The sequence below is a fragment of the Homarus americanus genome, unplaced genomic scaffold, assembly GCF_018991925.1.
Source record: "Homarus americanus isolate GMGI-L3 unplaced genomic scaffold, GMGI_Hamer_2.0 scaffold16119, whole genome shotgun sequence".
Taxonomy (NCBI): domain Eukaryota; kingdom Metazoa; phylum Arthropoda; class Malacostraca; order Decapoda; family Nephropidae; genus Homarus; species Homarus americanus.
Window position 1 is genome coordinate 234,088 of NW_024735145.1, and position 15,913 is coordinate 250,000.

The 15,913-nt window shown below is 46.7% G+C and overlaps 1 protein-coding gene across 2 annotated transcripts in view; it reads left to right on the forward strand.

Annotated features, from left to right (window-relative positions):
- The window catches only part of LOC121870799 (tyrosine-protein phosphatase 10D-like), a 69,920-nt gene that overhangs the window by 29,894 nt on the left and 24,113 nt on the right, over positions 1 to 15,913 (forward strand). For both annotated transcript variants that reach the window (XM_042372761.1, XM_042372762.1), the window contains exons 2-6: positions 2,418 to 2,664; positions 5,021 to 5,299; positions 5,783 to 5,886; positions 13,383 to 13,485; positions 13,797 to 13,965. In XM_042372761.1, coding sequence (XP_042228695.1) covers positions 2,418 to 2,664; positions 5,021 to 5,299; positions 5,783 to 5,886; positions 13,383 to 13,485; positions 13,797 to 13,965 — 902 coding nt within the window. The remainder of the gene's footprint in view (positions 1 to 2,417; positions 2,665 to 5,020; positions 5,300 to 5,782; positions 5,887 to 13,382; positions 13,486 to 13,796; positions 13,966 to 15,913) is intronic.

The window sequence follows — 15,913 nt, forward strand, 5'->3', positions numbered from 1 at the left end:
TGTGCCACCCCAACGCCTGCTGTCACCCCCAACGCCTGCTGTGCCACCCCAACGCCTGCTGTGCCACCCCCAACGCCTGCTGTGCCACCCCCACGCCAGCTGTGCCACCCCACGCCAGCTGTGCCACCTCCAACGCCTGCTGTACCACCCCCAACGCCTGCTGTGCCACCCCCACGCTTGCTGTGCCACCCCCAACGCCTACTGTGCCACCCCCACGCCTGCTGTGCCACCACGCCTTTTGTTAATTACCTTTTATGGCTCACGAAAATTATTAGTGGCTCATGTGTCTCAGAAGGACAGGTTTTTATTGGCTCACATAGCTCAGCCAATCATTAACTAGCTTGTAATTAACCTTTATGGCTCCCCAATTGTGTTATGGTGTATTTATGGCTCACCTCTTATGTTATGGTGTCTCAGGGTTACCATTCAGGCATTAAATCCCCTTAATCGTTGACCTTTATGGCTCAGCAGACATACGTGGGATTTCAATGGCTCTCACGCTCTTATTACCCTTTATGGCTCATCACCTCCGTCACTGGCTTAATGGCTCGCACGGAACCCCTAAACTACCTTTATATTATATTTTATTGCTCACACTACCTCCCTTATTGGCTCATCTCCCCACAGGTGTGACTCCCAACATACCTGTAATTATAAACCATACCTGTATATCACACCTGAAGATATACCGATATATCAGAATATATTTTGTTCTCTTACAGTATATCGTATATAGGCCAAGAGTGCACCTACCTGTCATCTCCTGTTAATTACTATACCTGTATTTTGTACCTGAACTTTTGCTGTTACCTGTAATTTTCAGTATTTTTTTTTAATTATCTCTCGTATCCGGGCTGTTGTCGTGGTTGTAGTTGTAGTTATGATTATAGTCTTTGTGGTTGTAGTAGTTGTTGTAGAATGAGTTTTAATAGTTGTAGTGATTGTTTAAGTTCATTAGTTATAGTAATTGTTGTAGTTTGGATAGTTGTAGTTGTTGTAGTAGTATTTGATGTAATAGTTGTAGTGGTTGTTTAAGATCATTAGTTATATTACATGTTGTAGTTTGGATAGTAGTAGTAGTTATTGTTGTTGTTATAGTAGTTGTTGTAGCTGGTTGTGTTGTCTATATAAGGACGTGTTGTTGTGGAAGAGATGGGAGATTTATGTTGTGTGGAACATATGAGAGTGTGGCGGAACAGAGTGGTGGTAGGGAGGATGGTGGTAGCTGTGGTGATGGTGGTAGTGGTGATGTTGGTGCTGACTGTGGTGTTGGTGGTAGTGGTGATGTTGGTGCTGACTGTGGTGTTGGTGGAGGAAGCTAAGGTGTTGGAGATTGCTGTGTTGATAGTGGTGGTGATGGAGGCTGTAGTGTTGGAGATTATGGTGACGATTGTGGAGGCTGTGGTGTTGGAGGTAGTTGTGGTGATTGTGGAGGAAGCTAAGGTGTTGGAGATTGCGGTGTTGATAGTGGTGGTGATGGAGGCTGTAGTGTTGGAGATTATGGTAACGATGGTGGAAGCTGTGGTGTTGGAGATTGTGGTGGAGGCTGTGGTGTTGGGGACAGCTGTGGTGATGCCGTATGTGTCACTTTCACTGTTTTCCCGGCAGGTGGCAGGACGTTCCACCCCGGTCATCTGCCTCAGGAGCGGGTGAGGAGGAGGAGAGTGACCTGAGGGAGAGAGGGAGGAAGGAAAGTGGTGAGGGAGGGAAGGGGGGGGGGAGTGGTGAGGGAGGGAGGAAAGTGGCGAGGGGGGTTGGGGAGTGGTGAGGGTGGAAAGAAAGTGGTGAGGGAGGGAGGATATTGAGGGGTAGTGAGGGATGGTGAGGCGTAGTGGTGACCTCGTGTACTATATACAGTAACCTTTTGAGAGAAATTGTTAAATTGACGCGTGTAACATCCCCCTCACCCCTCACCGTCACCCTCACCCGGCCCACCCTGCCTACTGATGCGTGACTACCATGTGAGAGGCTGAACACAACGAACCTAACCTAACCTAACCACCACCTCATCACCCACCCCTCACCCCCACCCCTCTCACCACCCCCACCCCTCTCACCACCTCACCACCCACCACCCTCACCACTTCAGTATGGACAAGCGCTAACGTAAACAGTTCAGCCTCCGGATACACACACAGTCCTAGAGCCACAACACTAAGTCGATCTAGTTAAGGAAAGATTTACAGTGTTATTCTTGTTTGGGTTTACGAGGTGACCAGCGAGTGTGTGTCGGTGAAGCTTCGTGTTTACACCGACGAATACATCAGTTTATTTTCGTTTGTGTATTTGATTTGTTTTTTTACAGTTGAGATGTAAGGAAAGGGAGTCTGTCTGTCTGTCTGTATATCTGTCTGTCTGTATATCTGTCTGTCTGTACATCTGTCTGTCTGTATATTAAGTACCTCACCTTGTTCCAGTGTGACGGGGCAGATGTGGTAATCCAGATCCCGCCAGAGCGAGTACGTGACCAAGATGGCTACTACCGCCTGGACTACTGGCCGCCCCAGGGTAACCCACCGCCCAATTCCACCTTCACCCCCGCCCAGGTGTCTCAGGGGGTGGAGCTCACCAGGGCACTACCGGGCACCAAGTACGACTTCCAGCTGTACTACACCAACGGCTCCATTACCGACTACCCCACCTGGACTGCTTCTATCACCACAGGTACGACTTTTGTGTGGTAGTGTCAACTCTGTTCATTCCTTCCATCTATCCATCCATCCCTCCATCCCCCTTTCTCTCTCTCTCTCACTCTCTCTCCCTCCATCTATCCATCCATCCCTCCATCCCCCTTTCTCTCTCTCTCTCACTCTCTCTCCCTCCATCCCTCCCTTCATCCCTCCCTCCCCTTGAGAACACCACCACCTCCTTCGCTCTAGACACCCTCCATCTCTGAGTCTAACGGACCCTCTATATAACGGACTTTCACCCCTATATAGTCCGTTAAATAGAGGGTTTCACTTAGTTCCCACAGGTGAATGATGTTACCTGTCCTGGGTGTCAACTTTACTGATTAATTGAATTTGTTTTGATGATGAATAATGTGGTGGTTGTTGTTGTTGTTGGTGGTGGTGTGTTATTTAACCACTGAAAATTACCCAAGGGAAGTGAGATGATGATGATGATGATGACGACGATGATGATGATGATGACGACGATGATGATGATGATGACGACAGAGCAGATGGCACCAACAGGAATTCTCTCTCTCTCTCTCTCTCTCTCTCTCTCTCTCTCTCTCTCACAGTCATCTGCCGCCTGTAGTTAAGATGTGCTCGGGGTGTAAGACCATTTAAGGAGGAGAGAGGGAGGGCGTCGTCTGGTGAAAATTGTGCTCACCGTCACGTCTTGGTGAACTGACTTGTGTGGCGTGTTGGCTTGGTGCTGGTGCTGGTGCTTGGTGGTAGTGGTGGTGGTTGTTGAGGGGTGGTGGATAGACAGAAATGGTGAGAATGGACAGAGAGACAATCAGAACAGACAGAGATAATCAGAACGGACAGACAGACAGTGGGAGACGGCGCCACAAGGTGAGGGAAGGTGCGAACAATGGGTGATGGTAATTAATGGTGCACATCTCCAGGTGACGCCAATAACGTGTGTATGTGTGTGTGTGTTCCGCCCACACATACAAAAACGGCACACAAACAAACAAAAATATGACAAAAACAAGAACACACACGACTCAAACTTAGACACAAACAAACAAACATACACAAAAAACGATACACAAACAAACAAATAAAACACACACACACACACACGCACACACACACACACACACACACACACACACTGTATACATATCATCTCTTAAGCCAAAACTTTCAATTTATATTCAGTAGCACCCGAGGCCAGCTGAGGTGGGGGGGGGGTAGGGAAGGTGTCTCACATGGAGGTGTATATATAGGCACCTGGGCCGGGGATTTAACCCACCCAGGTAATTGTTCATTTATTTCTCACCTGTGACGTTAAGTGTTGGTGGTGATGAATATTTCTTTAATTCTCTCTTTCTCTCTCTATTCTCTCACTCCCTCTCTCTATTCTTTTTTCTCTTCCTTTGTTGTTTCTCTATTCTTTATCTATTATTTCTTTCTCTATGTTCCTTCTTTAGTTCTTTATTCTTTCTCTCGGTCTATTTCATCTCTCTCTCTCTCTCTGTCTCTCTTCTATTCTCTCGCTCTCTCTGACTTTTGCTAGAGAGACTGAAGACGAGTATTTATTTATTTATTTTCCTTTTGCGTGTGTGAGGGAGGGGGAGGTTTAAGAGGAGACAAGTCACCTAGTACACCTGTGGCTAGAGTGTACCTGTGTCAGCCTGTGCCTGCGTCAACCTGTACCTTGGTTAGCCCAGGTATTCGAAGTACTGTACCGAGTGGCCTGTCTCTACAAGGCACCATTTCTATCTGACTTACCCATTAGACCTGGGACTTATTTGAACTGGGACCTATTAGAACTGGAACCCCCTTTAAAACTACGACTAATTACGACTCTGGCACCTTTAGAACCGTCGTGGTCACGCTCTAGGACCAGGGTTGTCGTTCTTATCCCCCCCCCCTCCTTACCCAACCCCTCCCCTACCCCCATCCACCACCCTCCTCTGGTCTTCACGGTCGTATTCCTTGCTCTACCACCTCCAAAGTACCATCCGTCATGACGTTGTGCTGTGTCGTGTCGTGTCGTGTCGTGGGTGATTGCTGAAGAATGACTGGACGGATATTTACCACAAACTTGGGCTAAATATTTGTTGACGTCACCCTGTTGCTTGGTAGTGACGTATAGCAGCCCCCTGGTGATCGTTTTGGTAAGTAATTTCGTTCATTAGATGATGGGGGGCCTTTGGATTCCCGTCAGTAATATGATAATGTTGTGACCGATTTATGTGTGTCTGTGTGTCAATCAATTTCACTATTATTTGATTTATTGTCTCATGCACCTCTCTTGTCCCCCCCTTCCCCTCCCTCCTCCTCCACAATACCACCACAATAACCATCCTTTTTTTCTCATCTCTCTCCCCTTACAGTTCCACCACCACCTACCAACCTAACCATCCAAGTACGGTCGGGGAAAAGCGCCTTGGTGAGCTGGGATCCTCCAGTAATCGGCGGGTACTCTGCCTTCAAGCTTAAAGTGATCCCTCTCTCGGAATCCCAAAACAGCAATAGAAATGTTGTTATCTCAGCAGCTCAGTTACCCTTCAACCTCAGAGAACTTAACCCCGGGGCATCCTATGAGCTACAGCTATACACCGTCTACGAGAATAAGGAAAGCGCTGCCTACATCTCCTCTAACTTCACTACACGTAAGTTGGTTAGAGGGTTCATAGCTCGATACTTTCCCTCGTATGGTGTCTTGTTTGTTTATATTATTGTTGTGATGGTGATGTAATGGGGATGTGTATGGTGTATGGACAGTGTCGTAGGTTAGGTACTGTCCTTCACCATTCACTTAACACCCTGGTACTGTCCTTCACCAGTCACTAACACCCCTGGTACTCTCCCTCAACAGTCATTAACACCCTGGTACTCTCCCTCACCAGTCACTTAACACCCTGGTACTCTCTCACCATTCACTTAACACCCTGGTACTCTCCTCACCAGTCACTAACACCCTGGTACTCTCCCTCACCAGTCATTAACACCCTGGTACTTCCTCACCAGTCACTAACACCCTGGTAATTTCCTCACCAGTCACTTAACACCCTGGTACTCTCCTTCAACAGTCACTTAACACCCTGGTACTCTCCCTCACCAGTCACTAACACCCTGGTACTCTCCCTCAACAGGTCCCAATGCTCCAGGTCGCTTCATCGTCTGGTACCGCAATGAAACTACTATGTTGGTACTGTGGCAGCCGCCCTACCCTGCCGGTATATACTCACACTACCGAGTAAGTACTGTTCTGTCTGTCTGTCTGTATATGTCTGTCTCTCTGTCTTGTGCATTGATATATTGGTAACTGTGTGTGTGTGTGTGTGTGTGTGTGTGTGTGTGTGTGGTCAGTCTAAGCCAGTCAGCGGTATTCACAACCACATCAACACGAGGAACCAGCTGTCAGTCACCCCACCAGCTGTCAGTCACCCCACCAGCTGTCAGTCACCCCACCAGCTGTCACCTCACTGTTCCAGCAGTCACCTCACCACCTGTCACCTCACCACTTCAGCTGTCACCTCACCATTCCAGCAGTCACTTCACCACTCCAGCAGTCACTTCACCGTTCCAGCTGTCACCTCACCACACCAGCTGTCACCTCACCACTCCAGCTGTCACTTTACCACCTGTACTCTAGGCTCGTTAAACTCCGTGATGGGTAATTAACGAGAGGTAGATAGATTGATAGATAGATAGATAGATAGATAGATAGATAGATAGATAGATAGATAGATAATTAACTACTTACAATGATGGATAGATAAAGGAAATGTAATTAATGTGTGTGTGTGTGTGTGTGTGTGTGTGTGTGTGTGTGTGTGTGTGTGTGTGTGTGTGTGTGTGTGTGTGTTTTTCTCACCGCCTTGTAGTGCCTTTTCCCAGGCTGGTCACTGACGCCTACTGTGCCACGCCTCCCTGCCTCCGTGTCCAAACCCCTCCACGGACATCCCTCCCGCTATGTCCGTATCGCTGCTGCCGCTACGCCGTGCTAAATGACCCGAGTCGGTCCAACACCTTGAAGTGAAATTGGGTCGTTTATATTCAGTATTATAATGCTCTCTCTCTCTCTCTCTCTCTCTCTCTCTCACACTTCACAGAGGGCGTGGCAACTATTACCATAGACATATATTTGCTCCGTGCAGACATGGCGTGTGTGTGTGTGTCGTGGCGTGGTGTGATGGAGAGGGCGTGGCTGTCTCATTGCCCTAGGATGGTCACTTTGACCTCTTGCAGCGAGTGGAGGTCATGGTAGAGGTAGAGGTAGTGGTTGATGCTCTAGAGCCAGTGATGGTGGTAATTGTTGTTGTAGTTGGTGGTGGTGGTACAGGGATGGTGATAGGGAAAGGAAGGGGACAGGAAAGGGAAGGAGAGGGAAAGGGAAGAGGAGGAAAGGGAAAGAGAGGAGGGAAGGGAAGCGTGTAGGAGGTAGGCGTCTCCTCTTCTCTGACCCTGAACACACCCCCACCTACCTCACCTGCTACATAACTTACCTGTAATTACTCACACTGCTGGTGGCTCTACGTGACGCTGGCACTGATGGATGAAACGAGAAAGAGAGAGAGAGAGAGAGAGAGAGAGAGAGAGGTGCCCTTACCCTAGAGGAGAGAGAGAGGGAGGAGGGGTGCCCTTACCCTCACCCAGGCGTGGGGGAGGCCCCGTCAGGACCCGGAAACAGCCAAACAAGGAGGCAGGAGGAACGTATAACGGCTGCCGTCTTAATTACCTGCTGGTGGAGTGTAGGTGGTGGAGTGTTGGTGATGGTGGAGTGTAGTGTGGTGTTGGTGCTGAGAGAGAGAGAGAGAGAGAGAGAGAGAGAGAGAGAGAGAGAGAGAGAGAGAGAGAGATAACTCGCCTCGCCTCGCCTCCAGCCAGCCAGCCTCTCACTACCTCCTACCCCGGGTGTTGTGTCTCTACTTATCTACCACAGTACTTATTACTTATATATGTATTCTACAGGAAGGAAACAAGACCGTGTAGAGTACTTATGTGTATTACTTATAGTCTGGATGGTGGAGTCGGTATTATGTGGATTAAAAATCATGTTATTTAAGTATTTTTACGTATATACAAGACCTCCAGTTTACCCATAGTTGTACCATACCATATTGTACCGCGTGGTGTACCGACTACGAGTGATTTTTTTTGTACCACACCTCATAACGTACTGTAAGTGGTGTACAGTTAGCGGAGTACAGCTGGATCACTGTACCGGGGGGGTACCGTGAAATCTCCGTGGCGTGTGAGGGGAGTGACACTATGTGGTTTTGGTGACACAGTGAGCGTGATGTGTAATACTGTGTGCTGACTGGTCATGTGGGCCGTAGTCAGTTCTAATAGGCCCGGCCCCCTAGTCCCATTACGCCCCAGTCCTATAAGGCCCTAGTTTTAATAGACTTGACTCGTAGCCTATTAGAGGTAAGGGACTATTACCAGCTGAATAAAATAGCCTTGAATGGGTTAATAGGATTCATTCTTAATAGGCCCCAGAACTAATAGGCCCCAGCACTAATAGTCCCCAGTACTAATAGTCCCCAGACAGACTCAATGGCTAGATTAGGGGCCTGTTGGGACTTGGTGAGGGAGGGGTCCAGGTGACTTGCAGCACGGTGGGTAACAGTGACACACTCTGCTGGTGGTCCTGGTGAAACACCTCAACCTTGGTGAAGACGACCTCAGGTGACGGTGGAGGAGTTGCACACAGCAGCTCTTGACACTGATTCTGGCCCTCTGGACACGCTCTCTACCTGACCAGCCCCCTCCCCTCTCTCTCTCTCTCTCTCTCTATCTGTCTACCTGACCAGAGACCACCTCCTCTCCCTCTCTCTACCTGACCAGCCCTCGCTCTTTCTCTACCTGACCATCCGCTTCACTACCTGTCCATTTCACCTGGTTGGACTCTCGCTATGTTCAGCCGTCCATCATTCCTCTTAAACACACACACACACACACACACACACACACACACACACACACACACACACTTGGAGGTCACACGGCCTTAACGGTGTTGTGGTGGAGGAGGAGAGGCCACAAACACATTACCAAGATACAGGAAAATGCTAATACTACTGTGTGTTAATTTAGTGAGGGACAAGTGGTCAGACTCGTTCCTCCATTCACCAACACCTAGATGGAATGCGTATGCCCGGTCCGTTTTGGGTTCGTGTCCATTCTCGTACCCCAACCAGCATCAATGGACACAGCCACTCATCATCAGCCATTGTCAACACACACACACACACACACACACAAGATATACTCCACCATTTCTCACCTGTCCATTCGTTCTTTCATTACCTTTATTAACATTTGGCGGGATTGTTACACTGGACTGATACACTGCCTATACCACCCCCCTGTGTGTTACTGAAGATATCATAGCTACAGAGTCACTACTACAAAGTCCTCAAACTGGTCCTGTAGAAATAACCTCCCTCCCCCCCCCTTCCTCCCCTCACCTGTGCCATACCCATGAAAATTACCTTACCTATGATGACGTGCCAGTGTGTGTGTGTGTGTGTGTGTGTGTGTGTGTGTGTGTCATTCGTCGTAATGTAATGTTGCTGCGTAAATCATCTACAACAGAGTCGATGTTTCAGTACTTCTGATAGACAGCCCCGGGAGGTAGTATATTCCACAAGGACACCCACTCAACCTTCACACCTTCCCTCTCCCTCCCCCACTCAGCCCCTCTCACCCTCCCTCTTCCCTACCCCCCTCCTCCTCACCTACTCCCCCTCCTCTCCCCTCCCTCACCCCTCCCCCTCACGCAAAAACCTGAGCGAGACTTGTAAAGGTGTGACTCTGTTCGACCAGTACACCTGGGGGCGACGCAGGTGCTGATGACTTCTACCTGTTGGTGTGGCCAGAATGATGACGTTTAGGGTGGTGTAAGTAGAGGGTGTGGGTGGGTGGGTGGAGGAGGAAAGGTGGGATGTGGGTGAGTGTATGGAGGAGGGTGTGGATAGATTAAGGGAGGAAGGGAGAAGTGTTGTGTTGGTGGGTGGAGAGGCGTGGTGTGGGCGGAGCTGACGTCTGGAATGCTGTCAGTAGTGGGTGTAGGGGGGTGGGTGGGGTACTGACTGGCTGTTTTGGTGGTATGTGGACTGTGTGTGTGTGTGTGTGTGTGTGTGTGTGTGTGTGTGTGTGTGTGAGGTAGCATTAATAATGAGGTTACCACACATCAGTCAGAGCGAGTTTTTCTTGGGTCAGTTTCCAGCTTTACCTAACCTAAAACGTGTGCAAATGTATACACGTACATACATACATGCATACATACATACATACAAGCATAGTGGGTGTCTTTGTGTGTATTTGAGCATGTTTGGTTGGGTTGAGTGTGTTTCGAGTGTATTTGGATCTGTTTAAGTATGTTTGGGAGCGTTTCAGTGTATTTGAGTGTGTTTAAGTATGTTTGGGTGTATTTGAGTGTTTCAGTATGTTTGAGAGCGTTTGAGGGTATTTGCGTGCGTTTTGATTGTGTTTGGGGGAATCATGTAGCACCTTTGTCCACGCGCCGCTTCAGTGTTACCTTGGCAGACCGACCAAGATCCTGAGTGTCTGAAATCCGTACGGTAATTGGTCGAGTTTGTTATTTATTTTTTCCGTCCGAACCTGAGAACGTGAAATCATAGCGGATCACCTGAAGATTAGACACACCTGGATATTTCACCTGAAGATTAGACACACCTGGATATTTCACCTGAAGATTAGACACACCTGGATATTTCACCTGAAGATTAGACACACCTGGATATTTCACCTGAAGATTAGACACACCTGGATATTTCACCTGAAGATTAACCAATCTAACATAATTAATCCAGGTAAAATAAGCTGGGAGAGTCTAATCTTCAGGTGAATTAACATATGTAGTTACATTTAATTCTCCTGTGCACAGACAGACAAGCACAGACGGGAAGACAAACAGACAGATAGACAAACACAGACAGACAGAGACATATAGACAGCTTCACGGTGAGCAACTGACCCAAGAGACGCAAGGTTTTTTTACCAACCGGTGACTGAGGCAGTTCAATAACGACTAACACTCAGAATTATTTTTTGTACGTGTCAATAATATAATAATTACGGTTATGAATTTATATATATATATATATATATATATATATATATATATATATATATATATATATATATATATATATTACACACTATACCATAACAGCACTATAGAACCTTTACATCTCATCACTCCCACAACACCATTACAGAACCATACCAGACCGTTATACCACGCCATCACCACACCACACCGTCCCCCCCCTCACCTCCCCTCACCTTGACAAAACTATTTCAAGTCACCGACCAGAAAATCGAACGAGGAAAGTTTCAACAAAATGGAATTATTGAATAAGAAGAATGACTCGGCTTGTGGCCCTGTTGTGGTCTGTTGCCTTCACATAATGGCTCTAATACTCTACTGGGGGGGGGTGGAGGGGTTATTTGGTTAGGTTTAAGTTGATGTGAGTCATACCTTACCTTGTTTTAATTAGTTTTTTTTTGTGTTGGGTTTTAAGGTGTGGGTTGGACTAGGTTGGGTTTGGTTGTTGCGATTTTGGATTTATTTCAGGAGTAAAGTACAGCAATAGTAGTAGTAGTCAGGTAGAGTAGTAGTAGTAGTAAAGTAAAGTCCTTAAGGGGATGAACCTGTTTTTACCTGATCTCTCTTCCTCCTCTTCTCCATGACCAGAGTTGACCTCCTTTGGCACCCACACAGTCGACCTGACCCCAACGTGCTCTCATCAGGTCACCGCTCCTCTGGGTCGAGAGAGAGAGAGAGAGGTTTTGTGAAAGACATCATCACTGTTAATTTAGTGTGTGTGTGTGTGTGTGTGTGTGTGTGTGTGTGTGTGTGTGTGTGTGTGTGTGTGTGTGTGTGTGTGTGTGTATCATTTACCTGAGTGGCCGTCACACAAAAGAATTTCACCAGAGTGTTATCAAGTCACAGAGAGTGAAAGTGACGCCATTGGTGAACTATTATTATTATTGTTGTCCAGTAGGTATAGTTATTATCCCCCCTCCCCTCCCGCTCCTCTCACCTCTCAACCTCCCTCCCTCTCACCTCTCAACCCTCCCCTCACCTCTCAACCCCTCCCTCACCTCTCAACCTCCCTCACCTCTCCCCTCCTCTCACCTCAACCCACTCCTTCTCACCTCTCAACCCCCTCCCCCAACACCTATCATCATCATAATGTGTATGTATGTATGTATGTATGTATGTATGTATGTATGTATGTATGTATGTACGTTGTTCACTAGCCACAGGTGTTAAGGTCTTCGTACAGTGGCTAGTGATAAAGTCAGCTATTGAGAAACGACCACAAAACACCTCCTATTATATAACATTCAACCTGGAGTGATTTTGTTTATTTTTATATATTTTTTTTATCATTTTTTTTTCTTCCGTTTAATAAGTTCAAGTCCTAGTTGTGAGGCAGCAGAAGGGGGGAACTTTCAACTCCTGCTGGTGGGGCTGAAGGTGGTGTTGTGTGGAAGGTAGAAAGTTATTTTAATTATCTTCGCCCTCCCCTCTCTTTAACTTTCACGCCCTCGATAATAAGAGGTATTCGGTAATGTCGTTTTATTTCACTCGTTATTCTATTTGTTGCTTCACTCGTTGGTCTACTCGTCACTTCACTCGTTGGTCTACTCGTCATTCTATTCGTTACTTCACTCGTCACTCCTCGTAGGGTTGACTGATGTAAGGTTTAATGACGATGGTGGGGTGACCCGAGGCCTTTCCCATGTACTCATTGTAATGTTTGTGTTTGTGTATGTCTATGTTTGTTTGTGTTTGTTTATGTCTATGTTTGTTTGTGTATGTTTTTGTTTGTTTAGTTTGTGTTTGTTTGTTTGTTTGTTTATATTTGTGTTTGTTTGTTTGTTTATTGATGATATGATTGAATGTGACACAACTCTGGGGGTGTGTGTGTGTTAAAGCTGTGATATTATGTATTGTGTTGTGATTGTGTTAAAACTATGTTATGTTTGTGTTATGTTAAGGCTATGTTATGTTGTGTTGTGTTATGGCTATGTTAAGGCTATGTTGTGTTGTGTTGTGTTATGGCTATGTTAAGGCTATGTTATGTTTGTGTTATGTGTGTGTTATGTTATGTTAAGGCTATGTTATGTTCTGTGTTATGTTATGTTATGTTAAGGCTATGTTATGTTGTGTTGTGTTATGGCTATGTTAAGGCTATGTTATGTTTGTGTTATGTTATGTTATGTTAAGGCTATGTTGTGTTATGTTGTGTTGTGTTATGGCTATGTTAAGGCTATGTTATGTTTGTGTTATGTGTGTGTTATGTTATGTTATGTTAAGGCTATGTTGTGTTGTGTTATGGCTATGTTAAGGCTATGTTATGTTTGTGTTATGTGTGTGTTATGTTATGTTAAGGCTATGTTGTGTTGTGTTATGGCTATGTTAAGGCTATGTTATGTTTGTGTTATGTGTGTGTTATGTTATGTTATGTTAAGGCTATGTTGTGTTGTGTTATGGCTATGTTAAGGCTATGTTATGTTTGTGTTATGTGTGTGTTATGTTATGTTAAGGCTATGTTGTGTTGTGTTATGGCTATGTTAAGGCTATGTTATGTGTGTGTTATGTTATGTTAAGGCTATGTTATGTTCTGTGTTAAAGCTATATTATGTATTGCTGTGTTGTGTAATGTTATATATATACCACGTACTGATGTCCCAATGTTGTTTCAGGTGAGCATTGAGCCGAGCGACGCGACCAACAGTGTCCAGCAGGTATTGAAGGAACAGGAGCCTCCAGGACCCGCCCAAGCTGCCTTCCTTGACCTTGTCCCAGGTAACATGGCCCCCTCCCCCCCTCCTCCTTATACCTGATCTCACCCTTATATTTACACCCAACCTCATCCTCCAATCAGAGTAATAACTTAAAACTATGGGATCTTTAAACTATTCATCCTGTTATCATGTGTTATCGTATGTATATTTTATCAATAACTTGTAGCTAATCTCTTTATGTTATCACGTATCGATAAGTTATAGTAGAGATCCCTTGACAAGTACCTCCTGTAGAGTCCCCAATGTGTATCTTTTAATAATAACTGGAATACCTTTTAAAGTGGTCCCCTTTGTTTACCTGTGGGTGAGCAGGTCGCGCCTACAACATCACGGTAGAGACGGTAAGCCAGGATGAGATCTCGGTGCCCACGACCGCCCAGTACCGCACCATCCCTCTCCCCCCACGCAACATCACCTTCGACGCTAGGACTCTCACCTCCCACTCCTTGACCGTCCGCTGGGAGGCTCCTAAGGGCAAAGGGTAAGTCCTAGCACTGTTTGTAGGGTCGGGATAAGTCCTCGCAGGTTTAGCAGGCAGGAGGATCGCCCTAGGAAGTCCTGGGACTTTTGTAAACTTTTATCCGACGGGGGTTTTGTTCGTCCACCCCGCCCCGCCGTCGGTATGGGTCTCCGGGCATGGCGGCTCACGGGCAGGTATGTGACGTAACGCTCGGGGGCATGTGAGTGACGTCATCCGGCCCAACACCCACACACCTCCAAAGTTTACCCACACACATTCTCAGGTTTACCCACACACCCTCAACTCTACCCACACCCCCCCCCCAAGTCTGCCCTTACCCTTTCTTACCCTCCCCCCTCCACCTGCCCTTGGAAGTCACCTGTGATATACCTTGTGACTCATGAATATATACAAGTTATATCCGGGTTGCTTATTCGGTCACAGATTACGGGTTACGTAATGGGTCAGCTTCTCCATTAATATCCCGGCCAATTAGTCATTATCTCTCTCTCTCTCTCTCTCTCTCTCTCTCTCTCTCTCTCTGTGGTCTGGGTAGTGCTGTGTGAAGTAATTCGTTCCTCGTAATAAGTCAATTATTTTTTTCGTAATAGTTGAGATATTTGTTGAGTTTTTCTATTTGATTTATTTTTTTTATTATTGTTTTTAGTCTAAATTTGTAGTTATTACGTTATATAATTTGTTTGTGTGTATATTTATTAGTGTAGTTTATTTGTGTATATGTCGTGTACGTTATAAACACGGTGGTGATGACGTCATGGGTGGGGTGATGACGTTATGGGTAAGGTGATGACATTCATGGGTGAAATCTGGACCGAGCGTGACCCTGCAGTGCCTGTCTCCATTGCGTCCATCCTGCTACTTACGCTCACATTTACGCATTGTATCCGTGTATTAAGAGCAACATAAGAGCATAAGAATGGAAGAAACTGCAGCGGGCCTATTGGCCCATACTGGGCGGTCCCGTTTACACCCAACCCCTATTGCTCATATAAGCATCCAACCTATGTTTGAGGCTATTCAGCGTATTCGAGTTAATGATGATATTTGGTAACTTGTTCCATTCATCCACCACTCTGTTTCCAAACCAGTGTTTACCTATTTCACGTCCCCATTTTTTTATTTACGCATAATATATATCCAAATATTGTTTCTCCTTGTATTATTTACGCATGAGGTTGATTTAAACTAGTTCCGTCGTGTGTCCTGAGTTACGAGGCTGTGTCAATGCGGGAATCTCCATGAATCCGGATTGGCTATCAAGAACGGGTTCGCCAGGCGGCCACAGTCCACACTCACGCAGAGACTTCAACACGACAGTAGCTACCATGCCTTTGCCCTCCTCACCACCACCTCTATTGTTCCCTGTCACGTCTGTTACCCATGAATTAACCCCTACACATACCGAACCTTGAACCCATGAACCTGTTAATTTATAGTTTCGTCTCCCCGACATCAGATAAAGCCCGGGTTCGTTACTTAGAAGTGTGAACCCAGTATTTTGTAAGGGGTTCAGGGTGTGTGGTGGGAGGGTTCAGTCGTGTGTGTGTGTGTGTGTGTGTGACAGTAAGGGCGTGACATGACACTGTACACGGTTTCTGGCCCTCTGGCGTCCCCTACAGGCACTGCTGGTCACCTTTGTCGCAACTGTTGTCTCACCCGCTTTACTTGGGTGGCTGGACGGGTCGGTGCTCCTGTTGGCAACATTGTGGGCGTCCGTGGGCGTTCTAGGAGGAGTTAGGGATGCTGTAGGTGTTGTGGGTTATAAGGGATCGTGGGTCTGGTCTGGTCGTTCACTAATGCTTCCTCCTTCCCTTCACTGGCCGAGTTTGGGGTGAGGTAGAAGTGAGAGGCAAGGTGAGGCGTGAGGGGCCGAGGAGGGTGACGAATGTGAATGGAGGAAACCAGGGTAGGAAATGCCACTCTGTGTGTGTGTGTGTGTGTGTGTGTG